The sequence below is a fragment of the Heterodontus francisci genome, chromosome 3, assembly GCF_036365525.1.
Source record: "Heterodontus francisci isolate sHetFra1 chromosome 3, sHetFra1.hap1, whole genome shotgun sequence".
NCBI lineage: Eukaryota > Metazoa > Chordata > Chondrichthyes > Heterodontiformes > Heterodontidae > Heterodontus > Heterodontus francisci.
In genome coordinates, this window is record NC_090373.1 from 94,632,698 (window position 1) to 94,656,539 (window position 23,842).

At 43.7% G+C, this 23,842-nt stretch overlaps 1 protein-coding gene across 1 annotated transcript; it reads right to left on the reverse strand.

Moving 5' to 3' along the window:
* Window positions 1–736: 736 nt before the first annotated feature.
* On the reverse strand, window positions 737–9,871 carry LOC137367120 (quinone oxidoreductase PIG3-like). Its single transcript, XM_068028557.1, is given in 7 exon segments — window positions 737–931; window positions 2,715–2,864; window positions 2,866–2,912; window positions 3,567–3,779; window positions 3,862–3,947; window positions 4,151–4,266; window positions 9,734–9,871. Coding segments are annotated over 7 exon segments (945 nt in total).
* Window positions 9,872–23,842: the final 13,971 nt, after the last annotated feature.

Sequence of the window (23,842 nt, forward strand, 5' to 3'; positions counted from 1 at the left end):
TCTCAGAATGTCATTGGACACTCAGAATAGCAATATCATCTGCAATGCTAGAACCATGCATTCAGTGAACCAGTTGTTATGTTTTATAATGACATCAAGCCTTCCTTTTCTATAGTGGGACCATTGTTTCTTTGAATAACAATGACCTGAAACATTAACTCTGCTTCTCTCTCCACAGATGCTGCCAGACCTGCTGAGTATTTCCAGCATTTCTTGTTTTTATTTCAGATTTCCATAATCTGCAGTATTTTGCTTTTATTTTAATGCTGATAGCCAGCTGCCTTCCTCAACACCTCTTATTGCGCTTGTCTCTTTTCATGATATTTCAACGGATGGTAATGTTCTCGTTGCAGCCTGGAATAGAGTTCCAATCTTTTCACAATGATTTTAGTAAAAAAAAAACAAGCGCCAATTGTAATGGGTTGCTAGTTTTCAGTAGTGGAATTTCTGCTTTAGAGATTAAGACAGCCTGGCTTTTCTTGCCAATTATCTGTCAATTTCAATTAACTGCCAGGGTATTCTTTCCATTGTGGAGATAATTGATCCATTGCAAATAGGAAATGGTGTGAAAGAAGGGTTCCTTTCATTGTATGATAGTTGGAAGAAACAATTGAACTCTTGAATATTTTGGAGTTGCTTAAATTTTAGGTAGGTAGTTACAGACACCTTTTTCTTGTAATTCAGCATGGTTAGGTTAATCAGGATCACTTTGTTAGACACTACAAAGTCTTCAGCATCACAGATCAGAAGGCTCTTCTTTTCTTACTTCAATAATTATCTTCCCCCTGTTTCTGTTGCTTTCCATGTATCTGTGGGCATCGGCAATCTTTTCCAGAGGAAAAGTGCTATCAATGATTGGGCGAAACTTACCTTCAAGTACAAAGTGAGGCATTACATTTTCTGTGAATGCTTTCACTAGTTCAGCTTTATACTGAAACACAGAAAAGATTCTGCATCAGAACATCTTTGTAAAAGAACAAACTTATATCAATATAGCACCTCTCATGGCCTCGGGATATCCCAAACACTTTACAACCAATTAATTACATTTGAAGTGTTGTCACTATTCTATAATTAAACACAGCAGCCAATTTGCATGCAGCACAATCATATAAACAGCACTGAGGTGGATACTTTCCAATTGCCTAGATGAGTGCAAGTCCAACAACACTTAAGAAGCCCATCCAGCACAAAGCTGCCTGCTCAACTGGCACCCCTATCACCACCGCTGCACCATGGCAGCAGTGTGTACTATCTACAAGATACATTGCAGCAACCTGCCAAGGTTCCTTTGACAGCACCTTTCAAACCTGCAATCTCTACCATTTAGAAGGACAAGGGCAGCTGGTGCATGGGAACACCACCACCAACAAGTTCCCCTCCAACTCATATCATCCTGACTTGGAAATGTATCAATGTTCCTTTATTGTTGCTGGGTCAAAAACTGGAACTTCCTCCCGAACAGCACTACGGGTGTACCTACGCCACAAAGACAGCAGCAGTTCAAGAAGACAGCTCACGACCACCTTCTCAAGGGCAATTAAGGATGAGCAACAAATGCTGGCCTTGCCAGCGACGTCCACATCCGATTAACAAATAAAAAACTGTTTTTAGTGATGATGGCTGAGGGAAATTTTGGCCAGGGCACCAGGAGAACTATATTGTTGCTTTTTAAATCATGCCTTTGGTGTTTTTACATTCACCAGAGGAGGCAGATGGGTCTCTGTTGGCACCAGAATTGTCAACCCAGATTATATGCTGAAGTCACCAGAGTGGGGGTCAAACCCACTACCTTCTGATTCAGAGGTGAATGTGTTATCATTTAGCCACAGCTGAAATGGGTCAATGCTGATAAAAAAAAATCTCCAGTTACTAACACAAGGCCTCATTTCCAAAGCAAATATGTTCATACTTTAATTTTGCTACAGTAAAACTTGCTGTCACCTGATAGAACTTCCAACTGCTGAAAATATCATTCCTTTATCTAACACAAATTAAAGCTGCAATGCACAAATTTATTTTAAATATATATTACTGTACCTGAAACACAAGTTTACATTTACCATGCATTCATGCCCTGATTTCTTCTTTGAGCTAACTGGTTTGATGACAACCAAGGTTTCTATTTCAGTGTAGCTACCTAATTCAACAAATGTCTCTCTGCTAATGTCAGAATAACCATAGATGAAATGTTCATCATATTAGCAAAGAGAGATCCCACTCCTGTGGAGCAGGCATGATAAAGAGGATCTGTCACCCCAGATACATCACCTACTTGGAAGCAGAAAGGACACTTTCGGTAAGTACCCATCGACAGGGAGAGTTGCCTTTTGTGGAATAATTGGATACAAAGAAGTGTTCTGCTTAGAGGGGGACTATCTAAATGAAAATCCACTGAATTTCGTCAAGGCTCATTAAAAATGTAAAATTTGTACATTAAATGTTCATGTATATATCATTACAAATTCAGTGGTTACTTATGTTTAGTTTAGAGATACAGCACTGAAACAGGCCCTTCGGCCCACCGAGTCTGTGCCGACCATCAACCACCCATTTATACTAATCCTATGCCCCTACCACATCCTCACCTGTCCCTACATTCCCCTACCACCTACCTATACTAGGGGCAATTTCTAATGGCCAATTTACCTATCAACCTGCAAGTCTTTGGCATTATGTTGTGAATATAATTGGAAATGGCATTAAAATCATACTTTTAAGGAACGTGACCGTAGCAGGCTAGTAAGAAGGCTTCCTGTTTTGAACAGCAGTTGTTCCAGGATATTTCCACGTACATCACTAGCTCCCAGAAGTCCATAAAGCACCCATCTGCCATCAGCAGCTAGACACTTGATATTTTTTTCCCCAGTAGGATCCACCAATGCAGTCCAATATAACTTTAACTTCCTTACCTCTGAAGAGAATATAGCAGGTTAAATCATAATTCTCGTGGATTAAATGGTTCAATATTTGTATTTATTTTCTACATAATTCAAAGTATTCTAAATTGAGAGTAATCAGCATGCATCCTCTCTTCTCCCCCCACCTGAGATTGAGTCCTGCCTTTGGAAGAATACAAGTCCAACTGGAATCATTATGTTTAGATTGGTGACAAATATGGAACAAGAGCAAAGATACACATGGCACAAGTATAACCAAATCTATGAGTTTTCCCTTGATGCCCAAACTAATAAATTGCCTGATATTCATACAAATCCAAGACTCCAACTTTGGTCTCAGCTTGGCGTTATTTAGTCCATCTCAATTGTGGCAGTTGGAACTACTAATAGCCTCAGCGATTACTGGGTTCAGAGAGGCGAGGAGAGGGTGGGGGAGTACAGCACCAGTAAAGACTGCTGCTCCAACCTATCCAGAAGTCCCTGCTGTAACCTGGGAGCACTAAATACAGACATGGCTCTTCAACATGCACCAACAATACTCTCATAAGGACAGACATTTGGGCAAAATTACCAGAGGCAGCTACTAGTTGTGGATCATAACACAGCCATCAAAAGGTGAGGACAAGCGCATAAATTAAAATCTATGAGCCAATCTTCATAACTCACCACCAGTAAACAGCAGAACATTTTCCGAGAAATCATCTTCTTTACAATTAAATGCTGCAGCTGCCCCTAGTTCTGCACACAGGTGCAATTTCTATTGGACCCCTGCAGTTACAATAGGAATTGCTTCTGCCAGTTGGGTTAGCTGGATTGCTGCTGTGCCAACACCACTGGCTCCAGCATGGATCAGCACTGTTTCACCTTTATGCACTTTAGCTTGGGGAAAAATATAAACAAAAAATTTAACCACACCAATACCTGAGTCAATGATATGCAATAACAATATAAATGTAATTACACAAATACAAAAACATTTTCACCAGTATTTTATTTCTTTTTAAATGTAATAGTACTACTATGTGCTGATGAGGAAAGAGATCTATGCTATAGTTGATTAATGAAAAATCAGCACAGGGGTTTGTAGTAGCTAATAAAAAGGTAAAAACTACTGGGATTTCCCTTGTGTCATGTCTGTTGTAGACTTATTGATGGAGATTAATTGCTATTTTTAGTCAACAACTCTATTATCATTGTATCATGCATCTACCAGGATGGTAGAAGGCAAACTAGATGGATCTTGGTCTTACTTTGGTCTAGCAATTCCTATGTAAACATAATACTGGGTTGTATTAACAGGAATGGGGTATAAATTTAAAGAGGTTTTACTTTTGCTGCGTAAGACTTTCAGCAGATCTCTGGTACCCTAAAGAGGGATCAGGCAAGTTACAAAGGATTACAGGTAACAATATTGAACTTAAGGAAAGTGCTTGTTTTCTTTGGAAAATGGGGTAATCTAATTGAGGTTTTGAATGGAATTGCCAAAATTGATTTGTGCAAATAGTTTACTATAGTGAAAAGATAATAAACTAATTAAAACTTAGGAGTAGGAGGAAAGGTCTTGTGTAGCATTTTACACCATAAGGGCTAAAGATAACTTATTTCACACTGAAGCAGATGTTATGAATGGATTCAAGATGCAAATAAATGAGTCAGTATGGTAGTATAATGGTTATGGTTCAAGCAAACAAGTTCAAATTCTACCATGGGAAATTGTGAAACTGAATTCAATGAATGAAGCATTAGAAAGTTGTCAGATTGGCGTAAAAGCCCCATTTGGTTCAGTCAAGTCCTTCAGGGAATTGCGCCTACCATCCCTATCTCGCCTGTCCTATACAGGCTCCAGTACAAAAATCAGCTTAACTTTTAATGCCCCTCTGAAGTGGTCCAGCAAGTCACTTTGTTCTACCATCAGCTCAAGAAAATGTTAATAGCCTTAGTTTGAAAGCACAAAGAAAAGGTACAATATAACAGCCAATAAAAAATAAGGAACATTTAAGGTTTACTAAAATTAGGAAGAAAACAAAGGAAAATGTTTCACCACAGATTTATTCCAATGACGAAATTAGAGTATCACAGAAAAAGACAGGACTCTCTGATACTTAAGGCTGGGTGTTACCCAAGGAAAAACATTGCCACATCACTTTAATACTAAATCTGCCAGTGTTACATTAGATATAAACATAACTACCAAATCAATCTTAGAACATTGACCGTTGCTTTGTTGGACGTAATTAAGCCAAACCCAATTAAATCAGTGATACTGGGAGTCATTTTTATGGATACACTGAATATCAAGATTGAGCAACACAGATATATTACTTCATTTGACTACATCTACAATAATACAATTAATATCACAAGGGCTGGAATTGGCAATTGGAGAATCTAAATCATAAGCACAACAGTAAACTTGAATTAAATAATTGAGAGCAATTTTCTGAATACATGCTGGCAGTTCAATGCAGGCATCTAAGAAGTTAATAGGCACTGGGGGTGGGTAAAAAGGGAAAGAAAGGAAAGAAGAACTGAGAGGCAAGTTGCAGTTCACTTGCTGTTGTAATGTGGTCATGCTGCTGACAGACCTGGGTTATTCAGCTAATTGAACAATCATATATGAAGTCCTGGTACATAATTGGAAAAATGAGAAACATAGCTTACTTATTGGAATTTATTCAAGTACATGATGTCCTACATAACGCGGGCATCATGAGGAATTTAGCATTTATATTTCTTACACATTGGGGGTTCATAACACTAAAGGGATCATTCAAGTTGGGATCTGACCTTTGGAGAGACATAAATCTTGTGATGCCAATATACTACGGATGATAGAACAACCACAGAATTTCAATAGAATTTTGCTGATGGAATTTGAAATCTGCAAAATCAAGGACAGATCTTGCAAAGTTATATGAAAAGCGCATCTTCAAAGAATCATGCTGCACTGAATAATGCGATTTACAAAATGGGTCAATATATTGCTTTGTGCAATGACTGAGTTGGATGGAGTTGCAAACAGCTCCAACTGTTCAGACAAGTTAAAGTAACAGTCCAGTGATCTTATAAAAGGAATTTAACTCAAAACCTGCATATAATTCCTTGATAGTGTTTACGAATTTAACACATGGGCGGCACAGTGGCGCAGTGGTTAGCACCGCAGCCTCACAGCTCCAGCGACCCGGGTTCAATTCTGGGTGCTGCCTGTGTGGAGTTTGCAAGTTCTCCCTGTGTCTGCGTGGGTTTCCTCCGGGTGCTCCGGTTTCCTCCCACATGCCAAAGACTTGCAGGTTGATAGGTAAATTGGCCATTATAAATTGCCCTTAGTATAGGTAGGTGGTAGGGAAATATAGGGACAGGTGGGGATGTGGTAGGAATATGGAATTAGTGTAGGATTAGTATAAATGGGTGGTTGATGGTCGGCACAGACTCGGTGGGCCGAAGGGCCTGTTTCAGAAAGGCAAGCAGTGAAACTCTGCCTTCATGAAGCTAATAGCTGACCGTGAAACTTGGACAACAACCTTTGGATATTGGTGTTTAACTGTGCATCTACCCCTCATCAGAAGTTGCTGTACCATTTATGCATAAAGAATGGCTATTATTCTGACCGTTATTTTGACAGCAAAATCTGGCCATTGTGTATTGTGTGGTATGACACACCTGTTAAAGGCAATCATTTGACTTACTATGAACAATGACATGGGAGATCTACTAATATATTGCAATGAGATCTCATTTAATTTTGCTTTTCATCTAGCTAAATTGTTGAAATGAGAGTTATAATGACTAAGCTTCAAGAAATTAAAATGCAACTTACAGAACACACTGTACTCAGTCGTAGATGTAACTTGTTTCATTCATGTGTGGGTGCAGCACAGTGGCGCAGTGGTTAGCACCGCAGCCTCACAGCTCCAGCGACCCGGGTTCAATTCTGGGTGCTGCCTGTGTGGAGTTTGCAAGTTCTCACTGTGACACCGGGTGCTCCGGTTTCCTCCCACAGCCAAAGACTTGCGGGTTGATAGGTAAATTGGCCATTATAAATTGCCCCTAGTATAGGTAGGGGAATTGAGGGGTGGTGGGGATGTGGTAGGAATATGGGATTAATATAGGATTAGTATAAATGGGTGGTTGATGGTCGGCACAGACTCGGTGGGCTGAAGGGCCTGTTTCAGTGTTGTATCTCTAAATAAAATAAAATAAAAGGAATATTGAGTTTCTTTTACAATGACTCAACATATAATGTGTACATTATACAAGAGTTTAAAATCCTTTGGAAAATACCAAACGATGAGGTGAAATTTGTCTTGGTTGCTCAAAATAATCGAAAGTGAATTAACAACTTGTTGTGCTCGCTGCCTAATTTACCTTCCCATTGAAGTTTAGAAAAGCTAACAGAAAGTTACAGATGATCCTTTGTTCTGTTTATCTTTGAGAGTGCCACAGAAAATGTTGTATTGAAGGTTCTGATACAATGTGTGTTAATGAAGGCCTATTGCAATTTACTTAATGAGGACAGAATGGATTACATATATACCTGTGACATTTCTAATATTTGCCAGTTCCGAAGAAGGGTCACTGACCCACAACGTTAACTCTGCTTCTCTTTCCACAGATGCTGCCAGACCTGCTGAGTGGTTCCAGCATTTCTTGTTTTTAATTCAGATTTCCAGCATCCGCAGTATTTTGCTTTTATTACATATATACCTAATTGGTTTGTCTTATGTCTACTTGACTGGTCCAAAGAACACTTTTACCAGTCTCTGCCAGTCAGGGATGAGCTGGACGAACAGCCAACAAAATCAGAACTCAGTGATGCCATTGATTCTGTAGCCAGTATAAAAGGCCCTGGAAAGGACGGCATTACCCTGAAATAATCAAGAGTGCCAAGCCTGCTATACTCTCAGCGCTCCATGAACTGCTTTGCCTGTGCTGGGACGAGGGAGCAGTACCACAGGACATGCGCAATGCCAATATCATCACCCTCTATAAGAACAAGGGTGACCGCGGTGACTGCAACAACTACTGTGGAATCTCCCTGCTCAGCATAGTGGGGAAAGCCTTTCCTCCAGTCATTTTAAACAGACTCCAGAAGCTGGCTGAGCGTGTCTACCCCGAGGCACAGTGCGGCTTTCGAGCAGAGAGATCCACCATTGACATGCTGTTCTCCCTTTGTCAGCTACAGGAGAAATGCCACGAACAACAGATGCCCCTCTACGTTGCTTTCATTGATCTCACCAAAGCCTTTGACCTCGTCAGCAGACGTCGTCTCTTCAGACTACCAGCAAAGAATGGATGTCCAAAGCTACTAAGTATCATCACCTCATTCCATGACAATATGAAAGGCACAATTCAGCATAGCGGTGCCACATCAGACCCCTTTCCTATACTGAGTGGCGTAAAACAGAGATGTGTTCTCGCACCTACTCTGTTTGGGATCTTCTTCTCACTGCTGCTCTCACATGCGTTCAAGTCTTCAGAAGAAGGAATTTTCCTCCACACAAGATCAGATGGCAAGTTATTCAACCTTGCCCGTCTTAGAGCGAAGACCAAAGTACAGAAAGTCCTGATCAGGGAACTCCTCTTTGCTGACGATGCTGCATTAACATCCCACGCAGAAGAGCGTCTGCAGAGACTCATTGACAGGTTTGCGGCTGCCTGCAACGAATTTGACCTAACCATCAGCCTCAAGAAAATGAACATCATGGAACAGGACGTCAGAAATGCTCCATCCATCAATATCGGCAACCACGCTCTGGAAGTGGTTCAAGAGTTTACCTACCTAGGCTCAACTATCACCAGTAACCTGTCTCTTGATGCAGAAATCAACAAGTGCATGGGAAAGACGTCCGCTGCTATGTCCAGACTGGCCAAGAAGGTGTGGGAAAATGGCGCAGTGACATAAAACACAAAAGTCCGAGTGTTTCAAGCCTATATCCTCAGTCCCTTGCTCTATGGCAGCGAGGCCTGGTCAATGTATGTCAGCCAAGAGTGACGTCTCAATTCATTCCATCTTTGCAGCCTCCGGAGAATCCTTGGCATCAGGTGGCAGGACCGCATCTCCAACACAGTAGTCCTCGAGGCGGCCAACATCCCCAGCTTATACACGCTTGAGATGGCTTGGCCATATGAGCCACATGGAAGATGGCAGGATCCCCAAGGACACATTGTACAGCGAGCTCGCCACTGGTATCAGACCTACCGGCCGTCCATGTCTCCGCTTTAAAGACGTCTGCAAACGCGACATGAAATCCTGTAACATTGATCACAAGTCGTGGGAGTCAGTTGCCAGCGCTCGCCAGAGCTGGCGGGCAGCCATAAAAGCAGGGCTAAAGTGTGGCGATTCGAAGTCTGAGGACACAGGCTTGATACACTCAGACTTTTGTGTTCCGTGTCAGTGCGCCATTTTCCCACACTCTCTTGGCCAGTCTGGACATAGCAGTGGAAGCCTTTCCCATGTGCTTGTTGATTTCTGCATCAAGAGACAGGTTACTGGTGATAGTTGAGCCTAGGTGGGTGAACTCTTGAACCACTTCCAGAGCGTGGTTGCCGATATTGATGGATGGAGCATTTCTGATGTCCTGTCCCATGATGTTCGTTTTCTTGAGGCTGATGGTTAGGCCAAATTCGTTGCAGGCAGCCACAAAGCTGTCGATGAGACTCTGCAGGCACTCTTCAGTGTGAGATGTTAATGCAGCATCGTCAGCAAAGAGGAGTTCCCTGATGAGGACTTTCCGTACTATGGTCTTCGCTCTTAGGCGGGCAAGGTTGAACAACCTGCCACCTGATCGTGTGTGGAGGAAAATTCCTTCTTCTGAAGACTTGAAGACAATTACCTGCAGTAAATCAGATCTGTTCAAGGCAGTGGCAAAAACTTTTATCAGGACCTCTCTGTCTCCTGGTTCTAGTCCATGGACTTCTTTGATGTAAAGATTTGCTGGTCCTCCAGGCTGATCAAAATATACTACCTTCATCTTGTGCTATAAAAAATGCAAAAGATAGTGTATAAATTTGAGTATTTATTTGTCATTGCACAACAACTTCACATAATTCATCATTTTGCATAGTATAGTTTTATTCAAGGCTTTTAAGCTATGACAATAATAACCAAATAAGAAATGCAGTCAAATCACTGCAATTTTGTGTATTGCATACCTTTTATTTTAAAAATGAGATATTTGTTAAAGAATAGCTCAATAGCCACTTGCAGTAAAGTATTCTGGAGAAGAGATTCAACTCACAGCTGTCCATTTTGTGCCTGAAAATTTTGGCCAACAGTTGAAAATTGTGGGGTAGGTGAGGCAGCTCGACCGCCCCATTGACAACCGAGGCTCACCTGATGCTATATTTAGTTGGGCCTGTAAATAGGAATGCAGCCCAACCTGCCTGAAACAAGTATAAGGCTGTTTAAATACTTAAATCAGGGTCTTTTGCAGATTGTAGAATACCAATTACAAATTTTTGGTAAAAATAGACATAGCCTGTGCCATGCACGCTCTAACCAGAAGCATCGTGCATTGAGTGGACGAAACAACGTAGGAGTATGCCGCCTGGGCCCACAAAAAAAACTTTGCTCACCGTTGGCCCATTGAAGACCCCCCATCAGAAGCAACTCTTCCCCATCACCCAGACCTAACCTACGGTTGGCTGAGTGTAGAACTCAACCGAACTCCTGCTCTCCCACAACCAGTGAACTGCAGTGGGTTGCCCATTTGGTGCCACCATTCACTGGCAGCATTTAAATGAAGCACGAGCCTGAATTTGGATCGGGCAGAAGTTGTGTTTCTCAACCTTGAGACTCCGAGTTCTATGAAACTCCGATTACTGTTTTAAACTTCATCCTTCATTCTTCTATAGATAACCTTCCAGCTATACAACTTGTTACCGATTCACTAACCACTGAGAACAGTTTTTCAGTTTATTTTCAAAGTGTTTAATAGTTTTGAAAACATCTATTAGATTAGCTCTATTAGATCCCTTCAATTCTGTCTGTCCTGGTGGAGATCATCCAACTTTTCTTCATAATTTTACTTTCAGGAGAATCCAATAAAAGGTTGTTGCTGTGGAATGGCTATACTGGAATTTCCAGGGTTGGGAGAGGAAAAGGGTTGGTACTTGGAATGGGTAGGTCCAAAGGCACTGGCCTCGGTCTGCCAAATTTCTCAAAATGCTATTCAAACTGGCTGAATGCAGGGGGTATGCTTAGAATATATGTAGCAGAGTGTGTTTCTGATGAAAGCACCTCCAACAGTAATCCCCCAGTGCAGTATTAATGCAATGTGGTGCACTCAAACTCTCATTTTTGCATTCTACTGCAGGTGGTAGTTGTGTGCTTCCATACTCATCTACTCCGCTATTTCACTGTGGAAGTTTTGTTTCCAGAGCTCCCCTCAAGTTTTCCGTGTCTTCAAATGGAAGCATAGCAAGGTGTACAGATGTATTTGCAGGGCTCTGCTGGGGAATGGACACAGTTCTAGGGCAGTTCATTCAAACTGAAGCATCACCAAACTAGGCCCAACACCCTCCTGGGGTCAGATTAGCCCCTTCAACAGCTGATAGACAAATGACAACTCCCTAAAAGCTGGCCAGAACAGCTAAGTTGTTGCAGCCATAGTCCCAAAGGACCATAGGCATCTTTCCCCATGAGACAGAGAAACAGTTGGTGATGTATAGCTTGAGGGTCACCAATCCTCAAGCATGGGGCATGTCGAGGAGGCAGGTCTCCATGAACTACCACAGCCGGTATGGGAATGGAACCCGCACTGTTGGTGTCTTTCAATAGCACATTCTAGCTGTCTCGCCAACTGAGCTAACTGATCCCTGAGCTAAGTACAGCTGAATCAATTCCCCCCAAGATCCAGCCAAACTGCAAAATCAGTTGACCCAATATCCCATGCTCCCTGCTCCACCAGTAATAATGTGGCAGGCAGGACTTCGAACCATCACTGTGCTCTGAAGTTGACTCTGCCCTAAGTGGGAGGGCCAGGTTCATTTAAAAATAGTTGGACAGGTAGCTTACATTTGTACAGATGCAATACAGAAGCCCATCCCAAAGGCCCAGCAGAACATCAGAGCAGTATCCTGCTATTCTAATGAGGCCACCAGAAGCCCTTATCTGACCAAAGCTTGAACTGCTTCTGCATGCTATCTAATCACTGCAACAGCTTATGTCCGCCTGGCATCTTCAGTTTGGAACCTTCCTGATTTGGTGGTCATCAGCAAATGTCATGGTCATTCCTGTGTCCAAATCCATTGCTTAGAAATAGAAAACAAAAACTACCCCAACACACATTCCTGGGGGCACAAAACTATCTATGTTCCATCAATCTGAAAAGCACCCATATATCCCTAGTTTTTAACTTTCTAGCCAGTAGCATGCACATAAACTACCATTTCAGTTCTAAGAATAAACTATTTATTAAAAAGCCCTCGAAAATATTATTGTGATTAAACGAATTTACTGTAGACGCATAGGTCAGAATTTCAAGAATTTTCTTCATAAAAATGTAACATTCAGGGTATGATGAGAAGGAAAATAGAGGCTTTTAGCAAATACAAGGAGAGCAAATCAATGGAAGCATTAGTGGAGTACAGAAAGTGTAGGATGGAGCTTAAGAAAGCAATTAAGAGAGCAAAGAGGGGATATGAGAAAGCTCCGGCTGGTAAAAGTGGGGAAAATCCCAAGATATTCTATAAGTATATCAATGGGAAGAGGATAACAGGGAAAGAGTAGGACCCATTAGGGACCAAGGGGGAAATTTGTGGGTGGAGCCAGAGGACATTGGTAGGGTGTTGAATGAATATTTCACATCTGTCTTCACCCAAGAGAATGAGGATGTAGATATGGAACTTGGAGAGAGAGACTGTGAGGTTCTTGAGCAAATTGTCATAGGGAGTGACAAGGTATTGGAGGTTCTGGAAGGCTTAAAAGTGGACAAATCTCCAGGTCCGGACGATTTGTGCCCCAGGATGCTGTGGGAGGTGAGGGTGGAGATTGCAGGAGCTCTGACCCTAATTTTTAATTCCTCTCTGGCCACGCGGGAGGTGCCAGAGGACTGGAGAACAGTTAATGTGGTCCCACTATTTAAGAAAGGTTGTAGAGATCAGCCAGGGAACTACAGACCAGTGAGTCTCATGTTAGTGGTAGGGAAACTATTGGAGAAAATTCTGAAGGAGAGAATCTATCTCCACTTGGAGAGGCAAAATTTGATTAGGAATAGTCAGCATGGCTTTGTCAGAGGGATGTCATGCCTAACAAATTTGATTGAATCTTTTGAGCATGTGACCAGGTGTGTAGATGAGGGTAGTGCAGTTGATGTAGTTTACATGGATTTCAGCAAAGCCTTTGACAAGGTCCCACATGGGAGACTTATCAAGAAAGCAAATGCACATGGGATACAGGGTAACATGATAAGGTGGTTCAAAATTGGCTTAGCTGTAGGAGACAGAGAGTGATGACAGACAGCTGTTTTAGTGACTGGAAGCCAGTGTCCAGTAGCGTACCACAGGGATCTGTGCTGGGTCCCCTATTGTTTGTCATTTATATAAACGACATAGATGACTATGTGGGGGGTAGGATCAGTAAGTTCGCGGATGACACAAAGATTGGCCGAGTGGTTAACAGTGAGGTGGAGTGTCTTAGGTTACAGGAAGATATAAACGGGATGGTCAAATGGGAAGAAAAGTGGCAGATGGAATTTAACGCTGAAAAGTGTGAGGTGATACACTTTGGAAGGAGTAATGTGACACGGAAGTATTCAATGAATGGCCTGACACTGGAAACTTCCGAGGAACAAAGGGACTTTGGCGTGTTTGTCCATAGATCTCTGAAGGCAGAAGGGCTGGTTAATAGGGTGGTGAAAAAGGCATATGGGACACTTGCCTTTATCAATCGAGGCATAGATTACAAAAGCAGGGAGGTCATGTTGGAGTTGTACAGAACTTTGGTAAGGCCACAGCTGGAGTACTGTGTGCAATTCTGGTCGCCACATTATAGGAAGGTTGTGATTGCATTGGAGGGGGTGCAGAGGCGATTCACCAGGATGTTGCCTGGGATGGAACATTTAAGCTATGAAGAGAGGTTGGATAGGCTTGGGTTGTTTTCGCTGGAGCAGAGAAGACTGAGGGGTGATCTGATCGAGGTGTACAAGATTATGAGGGGCATGGACAGGGTGGATAGGGAGCAGCTGTTCCCCTTAGTTGAATAGTCAGTTACAAGGGGTCACAAGTTTAAGGTGAGGGGTGGAAGGTTTAAGGGGGACTTGAGGAAGAACTTTTTTACCCAGAGGGTGGTGGCGGTCTGGAATGCCCTATCTGGGAGGGTGGTAGATGCAGGTTGCCTCACATCCTTTAAAAGGTACCTGGATGAGCACTTGGCACGTCATAACATTCAAGGCTATGGGCCACATGCTGGCAAATGGGATTAGGTAGACAGGTCGGGTGTTTTAATGCATCGGTGCAGACTCGATGGGCCAAAGGGCCTCTTCTGCACTGTATTATTCTGTGATTCTGTCACGTAATTCAAACTTTAAAAAGTTCTGAAAATGCCAACATCTACTAAGCGCTGTCTCAGTTCCCTCTCCCATAAATAAAAACCGATCCGCCTGGAATGCAGAGACTCGAATGTGCCTCAGGCACTAAAATAACGAGAACGCACAGCATCCCGTCCTCTCTCACTCTCTAACACAGTGGCGCAGGGGCGGCACAGTGGTGCAGTGGTTAGCACCGCAGCCTCACAGCTCCAGCGACCCGGGTTCAATTCTGGGTACTGCCTGTGTGGAGTTTGCAAGTTCTCCCTGTGTCTGCGTGGGTTTCCTCCGGGTGCTCCGGTTTCCTGCCAAAAGACTTGCAGGTTGGTAGGTAAATTGGCCATTATAAATTGCCCCTAGTATAGGTAGGTAGTAGGGAAATATAGGGACAGGTGGGCATGTGGTAGGAATATGGGATTAGTGTAGGATTAGTATAAATGGGTGGTTGATGGTCGGCACAAAGGTGGGCCGCAGGGCCTGTTTCAGTGCTGTATCTCTAAACTAAACATAAACATCACTCCTCCACAGAAGTTCAATTGCTCACCATCTTGAAAGATAAGTGCTACTGTTCTACTGCAATCACACCATGGCGTTCCTTTAACCAACCACTCCTTGACTGACAGCTCTTGTCAAGTCATATGATATGTGACCTAGCCTATTGTTGGAGGTGTGTGCAGTTGCTTCACAGCAGTCAGAGGTCGTCTTTACCTCTGAGGGCGAAGTGTATTGGAGAGGCCAATGTGACTGAAGTGATAAGGAAAGTAACAGACAATCAGCAAAGAAACTGTCTATGATTATGAACTAATTAGTTCAATTTTCCATGTTTTGCAAGAATTGGATAAATACTTGAAGGGAAAAATTGCAGGGCTAAGGGATTAATGGGATACCTCTACCAACCAGCCGGCAAAGGCACGGTGGGCCGAATAGCCACCTCCTCTATGATTCTATGAACTTGGTTTTCTGAAGGTCCATCTGCCTGGAAAGTCCACAGCTTTGATAAATAATAGGAACATATCTATTAACTCACAACACACCAGTGAGTAAATTTTCCAACTGGGAAAATGTCAAAATTGTTGCATAGCCCTGAAGGAAGTCAATAATACAAAACATGCCATAAACTCACCTATATAATGAAGACAGAAAATGCTGAAAATGTTCAGCAGATGCTGCCTCACCCGCTGAGTATTTCCTGCATTTTCTGTTTTTTTTCCAGATTTTCAGCATCTGCAGTATTTTGCCATAAACTCACCTGCCGGCTCCAACTGCACATGAATCAGCAGTTTCAGATACCTTTATTGAACCTGTGCTCTGCAACTGTACCTACACTAACTGGCCTGCCAGTTTCTGTACTTCATTATAACTACTACCCACAATCAGTTTGCTATATTAATGGCGGGGGGGGGGTGGGGGGGGGGTAAATTCCTCTAAAGAATTTTGCTACACATATTGCAAGGGACAAAATGCAAGTTATATGAACCACAATGCTTGTGATGTATGTGTGTATGTAATTTTATAATGTATGTGATGTCGCAGTGCATGTGGGATTTCATTCTATTTTTCCCAAGGAGCTTTAAAGTGCTCTTGGTGATTCAGGTATTTTTATATCTATTTTCATTATGTGCACTCTGCTGAAATGCTCCTTAACCTGAGGTTTTAGTGTAAGAATTGACAGCCCAGCCAGTTGGCTGAGTATTGAAAATTGGCAATCTGCATGTAACTTTGAGGTGTTTGAAACAGTGCCATGAGAGTTATGTGCTATCATTCACAGATGCTTGTACAGGACAAGGTCCCAGCAGTCCACTAGACTACTACTAAAACCATTATCAAGGAGGCAGGTAATCTCAAAATATCAGAAAGTGCAACACCAAAGAAGGTGATGTGAGGAGGGGTGACCAAAGATTTGGTCAAAGAGGTGGGTGCCGCCAGCCCTTTAACTAGTATCAGAAGCCCCACCCTGATTTCTGCACACTCTCGCCATATCATACACTGAGCTAACATCACATTATGAAGCGAGGTCAGCCATCTGCTCTCATGGGCTTTTTTATTGAGTCAGGAATGTGCGTGTCACTGGCAAAGCCAGCATTTATTACTCATCAATAATTGCTCTCGAGAAGCCTTCTTGGTGCTGACTGGCTTGCTGGGTCATTTCAGAGGTCATTTAAGAGTCAACCACATTGCTGTGGGTCTGGAGTCATTTATAGGGCAGAGCAGTTAAGGATGGAAGATTTCCTTTCCTTAAGGACATTAGTGAACCAGATGGGTTTTCACAACAATCTGGTAGTCACTATTACTGATACCAGATTTTTATTTTAATTCTTTGCTTGGGGGCAAGGGACATACATCGCTGAAGATGGCTGAGAAACAGACTGCTCTTTGGTCCCCTGAACTTTTTTCAGGTATTGTCCTTTTGTCACATGGTGCCTGAGTTCCAACTATGAGGTTGAAATACTACAAGATTTCTCACCCAACTTTTTTTTATTCATTCATGGGATGTGGGCATCGCTGACTAGGCCAGCATTTATTGCCCATCCCTAATTGCCCTTGAGAAGGTGGTGGCGATCTGCCTTCTTGAACCGCTGCAGTCCATGGGAGGTAGGTACACCCACAGTGCTGTTCGGAAGGGAGTTCCAGGATTTTGACCCAGCGACAGTGAAGGAATGGCGATATAGTTCCAAGTCAGGATGGTGCGTGACTTGGAGGGGAACTTGCAGATGGTGGTGTTCCCATGCATTTGCTGCCCTTGTCCTTCTAGTTCATAGAGGTTTGGAAGGTGTTGTCTAAGGAGCCTTGGTGTGTTGCTGCAGTGCATCTTGTAGATGGTACACACTGTTGCCCCTATGTATCGATGGTGGAGAGAGTGAATGTTTGTAAATGGGGTGCCAATCAAGTGGGCTGCTTTGTCCTGGATGGCATCAAGCTTCTTGAGTGTTTTTGGAGCTGCACCCATCCAGGCAATTGGAGAGTATTCCATCATACTCATGATTTGTGCCTTGGAGATGGTGGACAAGCTTTGGGGAGTCAGGAGGTGAGTTACTCGCCACAGGATTCCAAACCTCTGACCTGCTCTTGTAGCCACGGTATTTATATGGCTACTCCAGTTTCTGGATGGCAATGGTAGCCCCTAGGGTGTTGATAGTAGGGGATTCAGTAGGGGAGATGTTTAGATTCTCTCTTGTTGGAGATGGTCATTGCCTGGCACTTGTGTGGCGCGAATGTTACTTGCCACTTATCAGCCCAAGCCTGAATATTGTCCAGGTCTTGCTGCATTTCTACACCGACTACATCAGTACCTGAGGAGTCGCAAATGGTGCTGAATATTGTGCAATCATCAGCGAACATCCCCACTTCTGACCTAATGATTGAAGGAAGGTCATTGATGAAGCAGCTGAAGATGGTTGGGCCTAGGACGCTACCCTGACGAACTCTTGCAGTGATGTCCTGGAGCTCAGATGATTGACCTCCAACACCAACATCTTCCTTTGTGCTAGGTATGACTCCAACCATTGGAGAGTTTTCCCCCGATTCCCATTGACTTCAGTTTTGCTAGGGCTCCTTGATGCCATTCTCGGTCAAATGCTGCCTTGATGTCAAGGGCAGTCACTCTCACCTCACCTCTTGAGTTCAGCTCTTTTGTCCATGTTCGAACCAAGGCTGTAATGAGGTCAGGAGCTGAGTGGCCCTGGCGGAACCCAAACTGAGCGTCACTGAGCAGGTTATTGCTAAGCAGGTGCCGCTTGATGGCAATGTTGATGACACCTTCCATCACTTTACTGATGATTGAGAGTAGGCTGATGGGGCGGTAATTGGCCGGGTTGGACTTGTCCTGCTTTTTGTGTACGGGACATACCTGGGCAATTTTCCACATTGCAGGGTAGATGCCAATGTTGTAGCTGTATTGGAATAGCTTGGCTAGGGGCGCGGCAAGTTCTGGAGCACAAGTCTTCAGTACTATTGCCGGAATATTGTCAGGGCCCATTGCCTTTGCAGTATCCAGTGCCTTCCATCGTTTCTTAATATCACGCAGAGTGAATCGAATTGGCTGAAGTCTGGCATCTGTGATGCTGGGAACTTCAGGAGGAGGCCGAGATAGATCATCAACTCGGCAGTTCTGGCTGAAGATTGTTGCAAATGCTTCAGCCTTATCTTTCGCACTGATATGCTGGGCTCTCCCATCATTGAGGATGGCGATATTTGTGGAGCCAGCACCTCGGGTTAGTTGTTTAATTGTCCACCACCATTCACGGCTGGATGTGGCAGTACTGCAGAGCTTAGATCTGATCCGTTGGTTATGGGACCGCTTAGCTCTTTCTATCGCATTCTGCTTACGCAGTTTGGCAAGCAGGTAGTCCTCTGTTGTAGCCTCAGCAGGTTGACACCTCACTTTGAGATATGCCTGGTGCTGCTCCTGGCATGCCCACCTGCACTCTTCAGTGAACCAGGTTGTTCTCCTGGCTTGATGGTAATGGTAGAGTGGGGGATATGCCGGGCCATGAGGTTACAGATTGTGGTTGAGTACAATTCTGCTGCTGCTGATGGCCCACAGCGCCTCATGGATGCCGAGTTTTGCATTGCTAGATCTGTTCGAAATCTATCCCATTTAGCACGGTGGTAGTGCCACACAACACTATGGACAGTATCCTCAATGTGAAGGTGGGGCTTCGTCTCCACAAGGACTGTGCGGTGATCACTCCTACCAATACTGTCATGGACAGATGCATCTGTGGCAGGCAGATTGGTGAGGACGAGGTCAAGTATGTTTTTCCTTCTTGTTGGTTCCCTCACCACCTGCCCATACCCAGTCGAGCAGCTATGTCCTTTAGGACTCGGCCAGCTACGGTGCTACCGAGCCACTGTTGGTGATGGACATTGAAGTCCCCCACCCAGAGTACCTTCTGCGCACTTACCACCCTCAGTGCTTCCTCCATGGTGTTCAACATGGAAAAGTACTGACTCATGAGCTGAGGGAGGGCGGTCGGTGGTAATCAGCAGGAGGTTTCCTTGTCCATGTTTGACCTGATGCCAGGAGACTTCATGGGGTGTGGAGTCGATGTTGAGGTCTCCCAAGGCAATGCCCTCCTGACTGTATACCACTGTGCCATCACCTCTGCTGGGTCTGTCCTGCAGGTGGGACATGACATACGCGGGGATGGTGATGGCAGTGTCTGGGACATTGTATGTCAGGTATGATTCCATGAGTATGACTATGTCAGGCCCCAGATGTTCATAAGGAGGACTTTGCAGGGTCGACAGGCTGGGTTTGCCGTTGTCGTTTTCGGTGCCTAGGTCGATGCCGGTTGGTCCGTCCGGTTTCATTATTTATTATTGACTTTGTTGCGGTTAGATACAACTGAATGGCTTGCTAGGCCATTTCAGAGGGCATGTAAGAGTCAACCACATTGCTGTGGGTCTGGAGTCACATGTAGGCCAGACCAGGTAAGGACAGCAGATTTCCTTCTCTAAAGGACATTAGTGAACCAGATGGGTTTTTACAACAATCGACAATGATTTCATGGCCATCATTAGACTAGCTTTTAGTTCCAGATTTATTAATTGAATTCAAATTCCACCGTCTGCTGTGGTGGGATTTGAACCCATGTCCCCAGAGCTATACCCTAGGTAGACAATACCACTGCACCACTGCCTCCACAAGGACAACTATGGGCAAGCTCCCCCTTACAAGCAATCTCCATAACTGGAGTTTGTGCACAGTACTAAATTAAACTGACCCAGAAACCACGGGTTGGGCAGGTGTGATTTTCATACTTCTGGTCAGCCTTGCATTCAATAAGAACATGCACACGAAGGAATGTGAGCAACGTTTTGTTTATAGAGAGCATCACAATAAAGCTCAATTGACCATCCATAATTGCAAACTTTTCAGAAGGTCACTGAATATCAACTGAGATGGTAACTGTTGTGTCTGTAATGGAAATAACTCACACAGAGACTCTATTTAATCAGCCATGTTGTCTCACTCCTTTATTCAATCTAACTTAGAGAGTTCAGTGCTGGTCAGAAGGTCATGGTGAAAAACCACTGAGGTGGTAAGGAGAAGTATGTGTTTGGAGTTGTTGCAAAGAGACTAGGTGCATTCACGTATCTAGTGAAAATCAGAGGGAGACTCCATCAGTGCCATGTATATAACCTCACAACAGAGAGGGCAATATTACAAAATGATTAGCTCTTACCATATACTACACTCCCACCCCACTTACAAAATAGAATTACCTCGCCATACAATATGACTCAACCAATCTCAGTAATACCTACAATCTAACAGGTTGGGTTTCATTTTTGTTTTTCCTGTATTCACAACCAATGCACATGTGACTGGTACAACCAGAGTACAAAGGTTGTAGCTGTTGGAGATCAATCATCTCAGATCCAGAACTTCACTGCAGGAGTTCCTTAAGGTAGTGTCCAAGGCTGAACCATCTTCAGCTGCTTCATCAATGACCTTCCCTCCAACATAAGGTCAGAAGTGGGGATGTTCGCTGATGATTGCACAATGTTCAGAACCAGTCAGGACTCCTCAGATACTTAAGTAGCCCTTGTCCAGATGTAGCAAGTCCTGGACAACATCCAGGCTTGGGCTGATAAGTGGCAAGTAACATTCATGCCACACAAGTGCCAGGTAATGACCATCTCAAACAAGAGGAAATCTAAACATCTCCCCTTGATGTTCAATGGCATTACTATCGCTGAATCTCTCACTGTCAACTTCCTGGGGGGGTGGGGGGGTCACCATTAACCAGAAACTGAACTGGACCAGCCACATAAATGCTGTTGCTGCAAGAGGAATTCTGCAGTGAGTAACTCACCTCTTCTATCCCCAATGCCTGTCCATTATCAACAAGGCAAAAGTCAGGAGAGTGATGGAATACTCTCCACTTGCCTGAATGGGTGCAGTTCCAACAACACTCAAGAAGCTTGACACCATCCAGGACAAAACAGCCCACTTGATTAGTACCCCATCCACTGTAATGAGAAGCTTTTTATGTTGTCTGGTGCAACATAAATGAGATGCGTGGAGGTCAGGTGATTGAAGATCTCAAAACAGGTTTATTAAACACCTAACTAATATATACAGTGTAGAGCTATCTGTTTACAGGACTTGCCTCTTGGTGTTCCAGTTACAGAGTGAGACTAGCATGTAGTCACATGACTGAATCCTGGTACTCAGTCATTAGCATTCTAAGATCTGAAAGGGACATAATTCTTAAAGGCAATCACACAACATCCCCCTTCCTTCCAAAGATATGTCTCATATGCTAAAGGCAAAATCACATGAAATTAGATAATATCCAAATTATTTACACATGGATAGAGGTTATGAAATTTACAAATATAGAGGCTCAAAAGTCCATAGAATGTCTCAGTGGTTTGACAACTCTTGCTCAGGGAGTTTGCATCTCATCTGTTTTTCTGAAGTTTCTCCCTCTCTACATTCAGTTTCTGTTGCTCTGCCTTCAGCCTGCTAACAGACTCTGTTGCTTTTCTCAAGCTGATTACCTTTGGGGCCTTGTCATTCTTGGAAAGCTCCGGCACCTCATCTCGAAGAGCCAATAGAGAATGCTTCAACTTATTCCTCCTCTGCCTCTTCATGACATTGCGTATCCTTCACCTCTCCTTATCCTCCGCATCTGAAGGCTTGGGGCTCCAGGTTGAGGACTTGTTGGGGCTAGAGTACTTGGTCTCATGGAAATATCTGTCCGTTCTGGCTTGTTGTTGTGCTGGCGGTTCTCTAGTGAACGGAAGTGAAGGTGCAGCATAGTTGTGCTGTTGCTGGTTTTCTAGACTGCACCATTTGATCCTGGTCAGAGTCTGTGAGTGGGTTCCGGTCCTTGGATATTTCCTCTTGGCAATGCTCTCATGGATAATTATGATGTTGAGGTCCTACCACTTCTGTTCCGCTTGTGTCTACTAGGTAGAATATTTGTGGTTTCCATGCCAACTTACCATAGCTGCATTGCTTTGTTAATGTGCTACTGCCAGGGATGGGTGACCCGTTGCATGCAGATAACTTGGCAGTTGTCGGTTGTATCATTGATCTCCAATGACTCCGGTACATATCTTTGAAGATTCGGACTGGGAGGATATTTGCACTAATGCCAGTGTCAATCTTGACCCTGAATCTATGTTTGCCAGATTTCTTTGGGCACATGATGTTAATAGTGGCAAAAGCTTCCAGTTGTTGGACTTCATCAACGTGATGTGTCAGGTTCACAATGTGGAATGCCTGTTCATCTTCTGTCTGAGAAGTACTTCTCTCTGAGTCTTGTCTCAGGTCTGTTTTGCCGTGGATTCCGTGTATCGGTTTGCACTTACTCTGGTCTCTAACACTTTCCTTGCTGTTGTTGCCCTGTTGTCTGTTTATTTGATCTTTATGTTGTCATTGTCGACAGGAATAGTGCCGGAAGACTGGAGGATAGCAAATGTTGTCCCCTTGTTCAAGAAGGGGAGTAGAGACAGTCCTGGTAATTATAGACCTGTGAGCCTTACTTTGGTTGTGGGTAAAATGTTGGAAAAGGTTATAAGAGACAGGATTTATAATCATCTTGAAAAGAATAAGTTCATTAGCGATAGTCAGCACGGTTTTGTGAAGGGTAGATCGTGCCTCACAAACCTTATTGAGTTTTTCGAGAAGGTGACCAAACAGGTGGATGAGGGTAAAGCAGTGGATGTGGTGTATATGGATTTCAGTAAGGCATTTGATAAGGTTCCCCACGGTAGGCTATTGCAGAAAATACAGAAGTATGGGGTTGAAGGTGATTTAGAGCTTTGGATCAGAAATTGGCTAGCTGAAAGAAGACAGAGGGTGGTGCTTGATGGCAAATGTTCATCCTGGAGTTTAGTTACTAGTGGTGTACCGCAAGAATCTGTTTTGGGGCCACTGCTGTTTGTCATTTTTATAAATGACCTGGAAGAGGGTGTAGAAGGGTGGGTTAGTAAATTTGCGTATGACACGATGGTCGGTGGAGTTGTGGATAGTGCCGAAGGATGTTGTAGGGTACAGAGGGACATAGATAGGCTGCAGAGCTGGGCTGAGAGATGGCAAATGGAGTTTAATGCGGAAAAGTGTGAGGTGATTCACTTTGGAAGGAGTAACAGGAATGCAGAGTACTGGGCTAATAGGAAGATTCTTGGTAGTGTAGATGAACAGAGAGATCTTGGTGTCCAGGTACATAAATCCCTGAAAGTTGCTACCCAGGTTAATAGGGCTGTTAAGAAGGCATATGGTGTGTTAGCTTTTATTAGTAGGGGGATCGAGGTGACGGAGCCACGACGTCATGCTACAGCTGTACAAAACTCTGGTGAGACCGCACCTGGAGTATTGCGTGCAGTTCTGGTCACCGCATTATAGGAAGGATGTGGAAGCTTTGGAAAGGGTGCAGAGGAGATTTACTAGGATGTTGC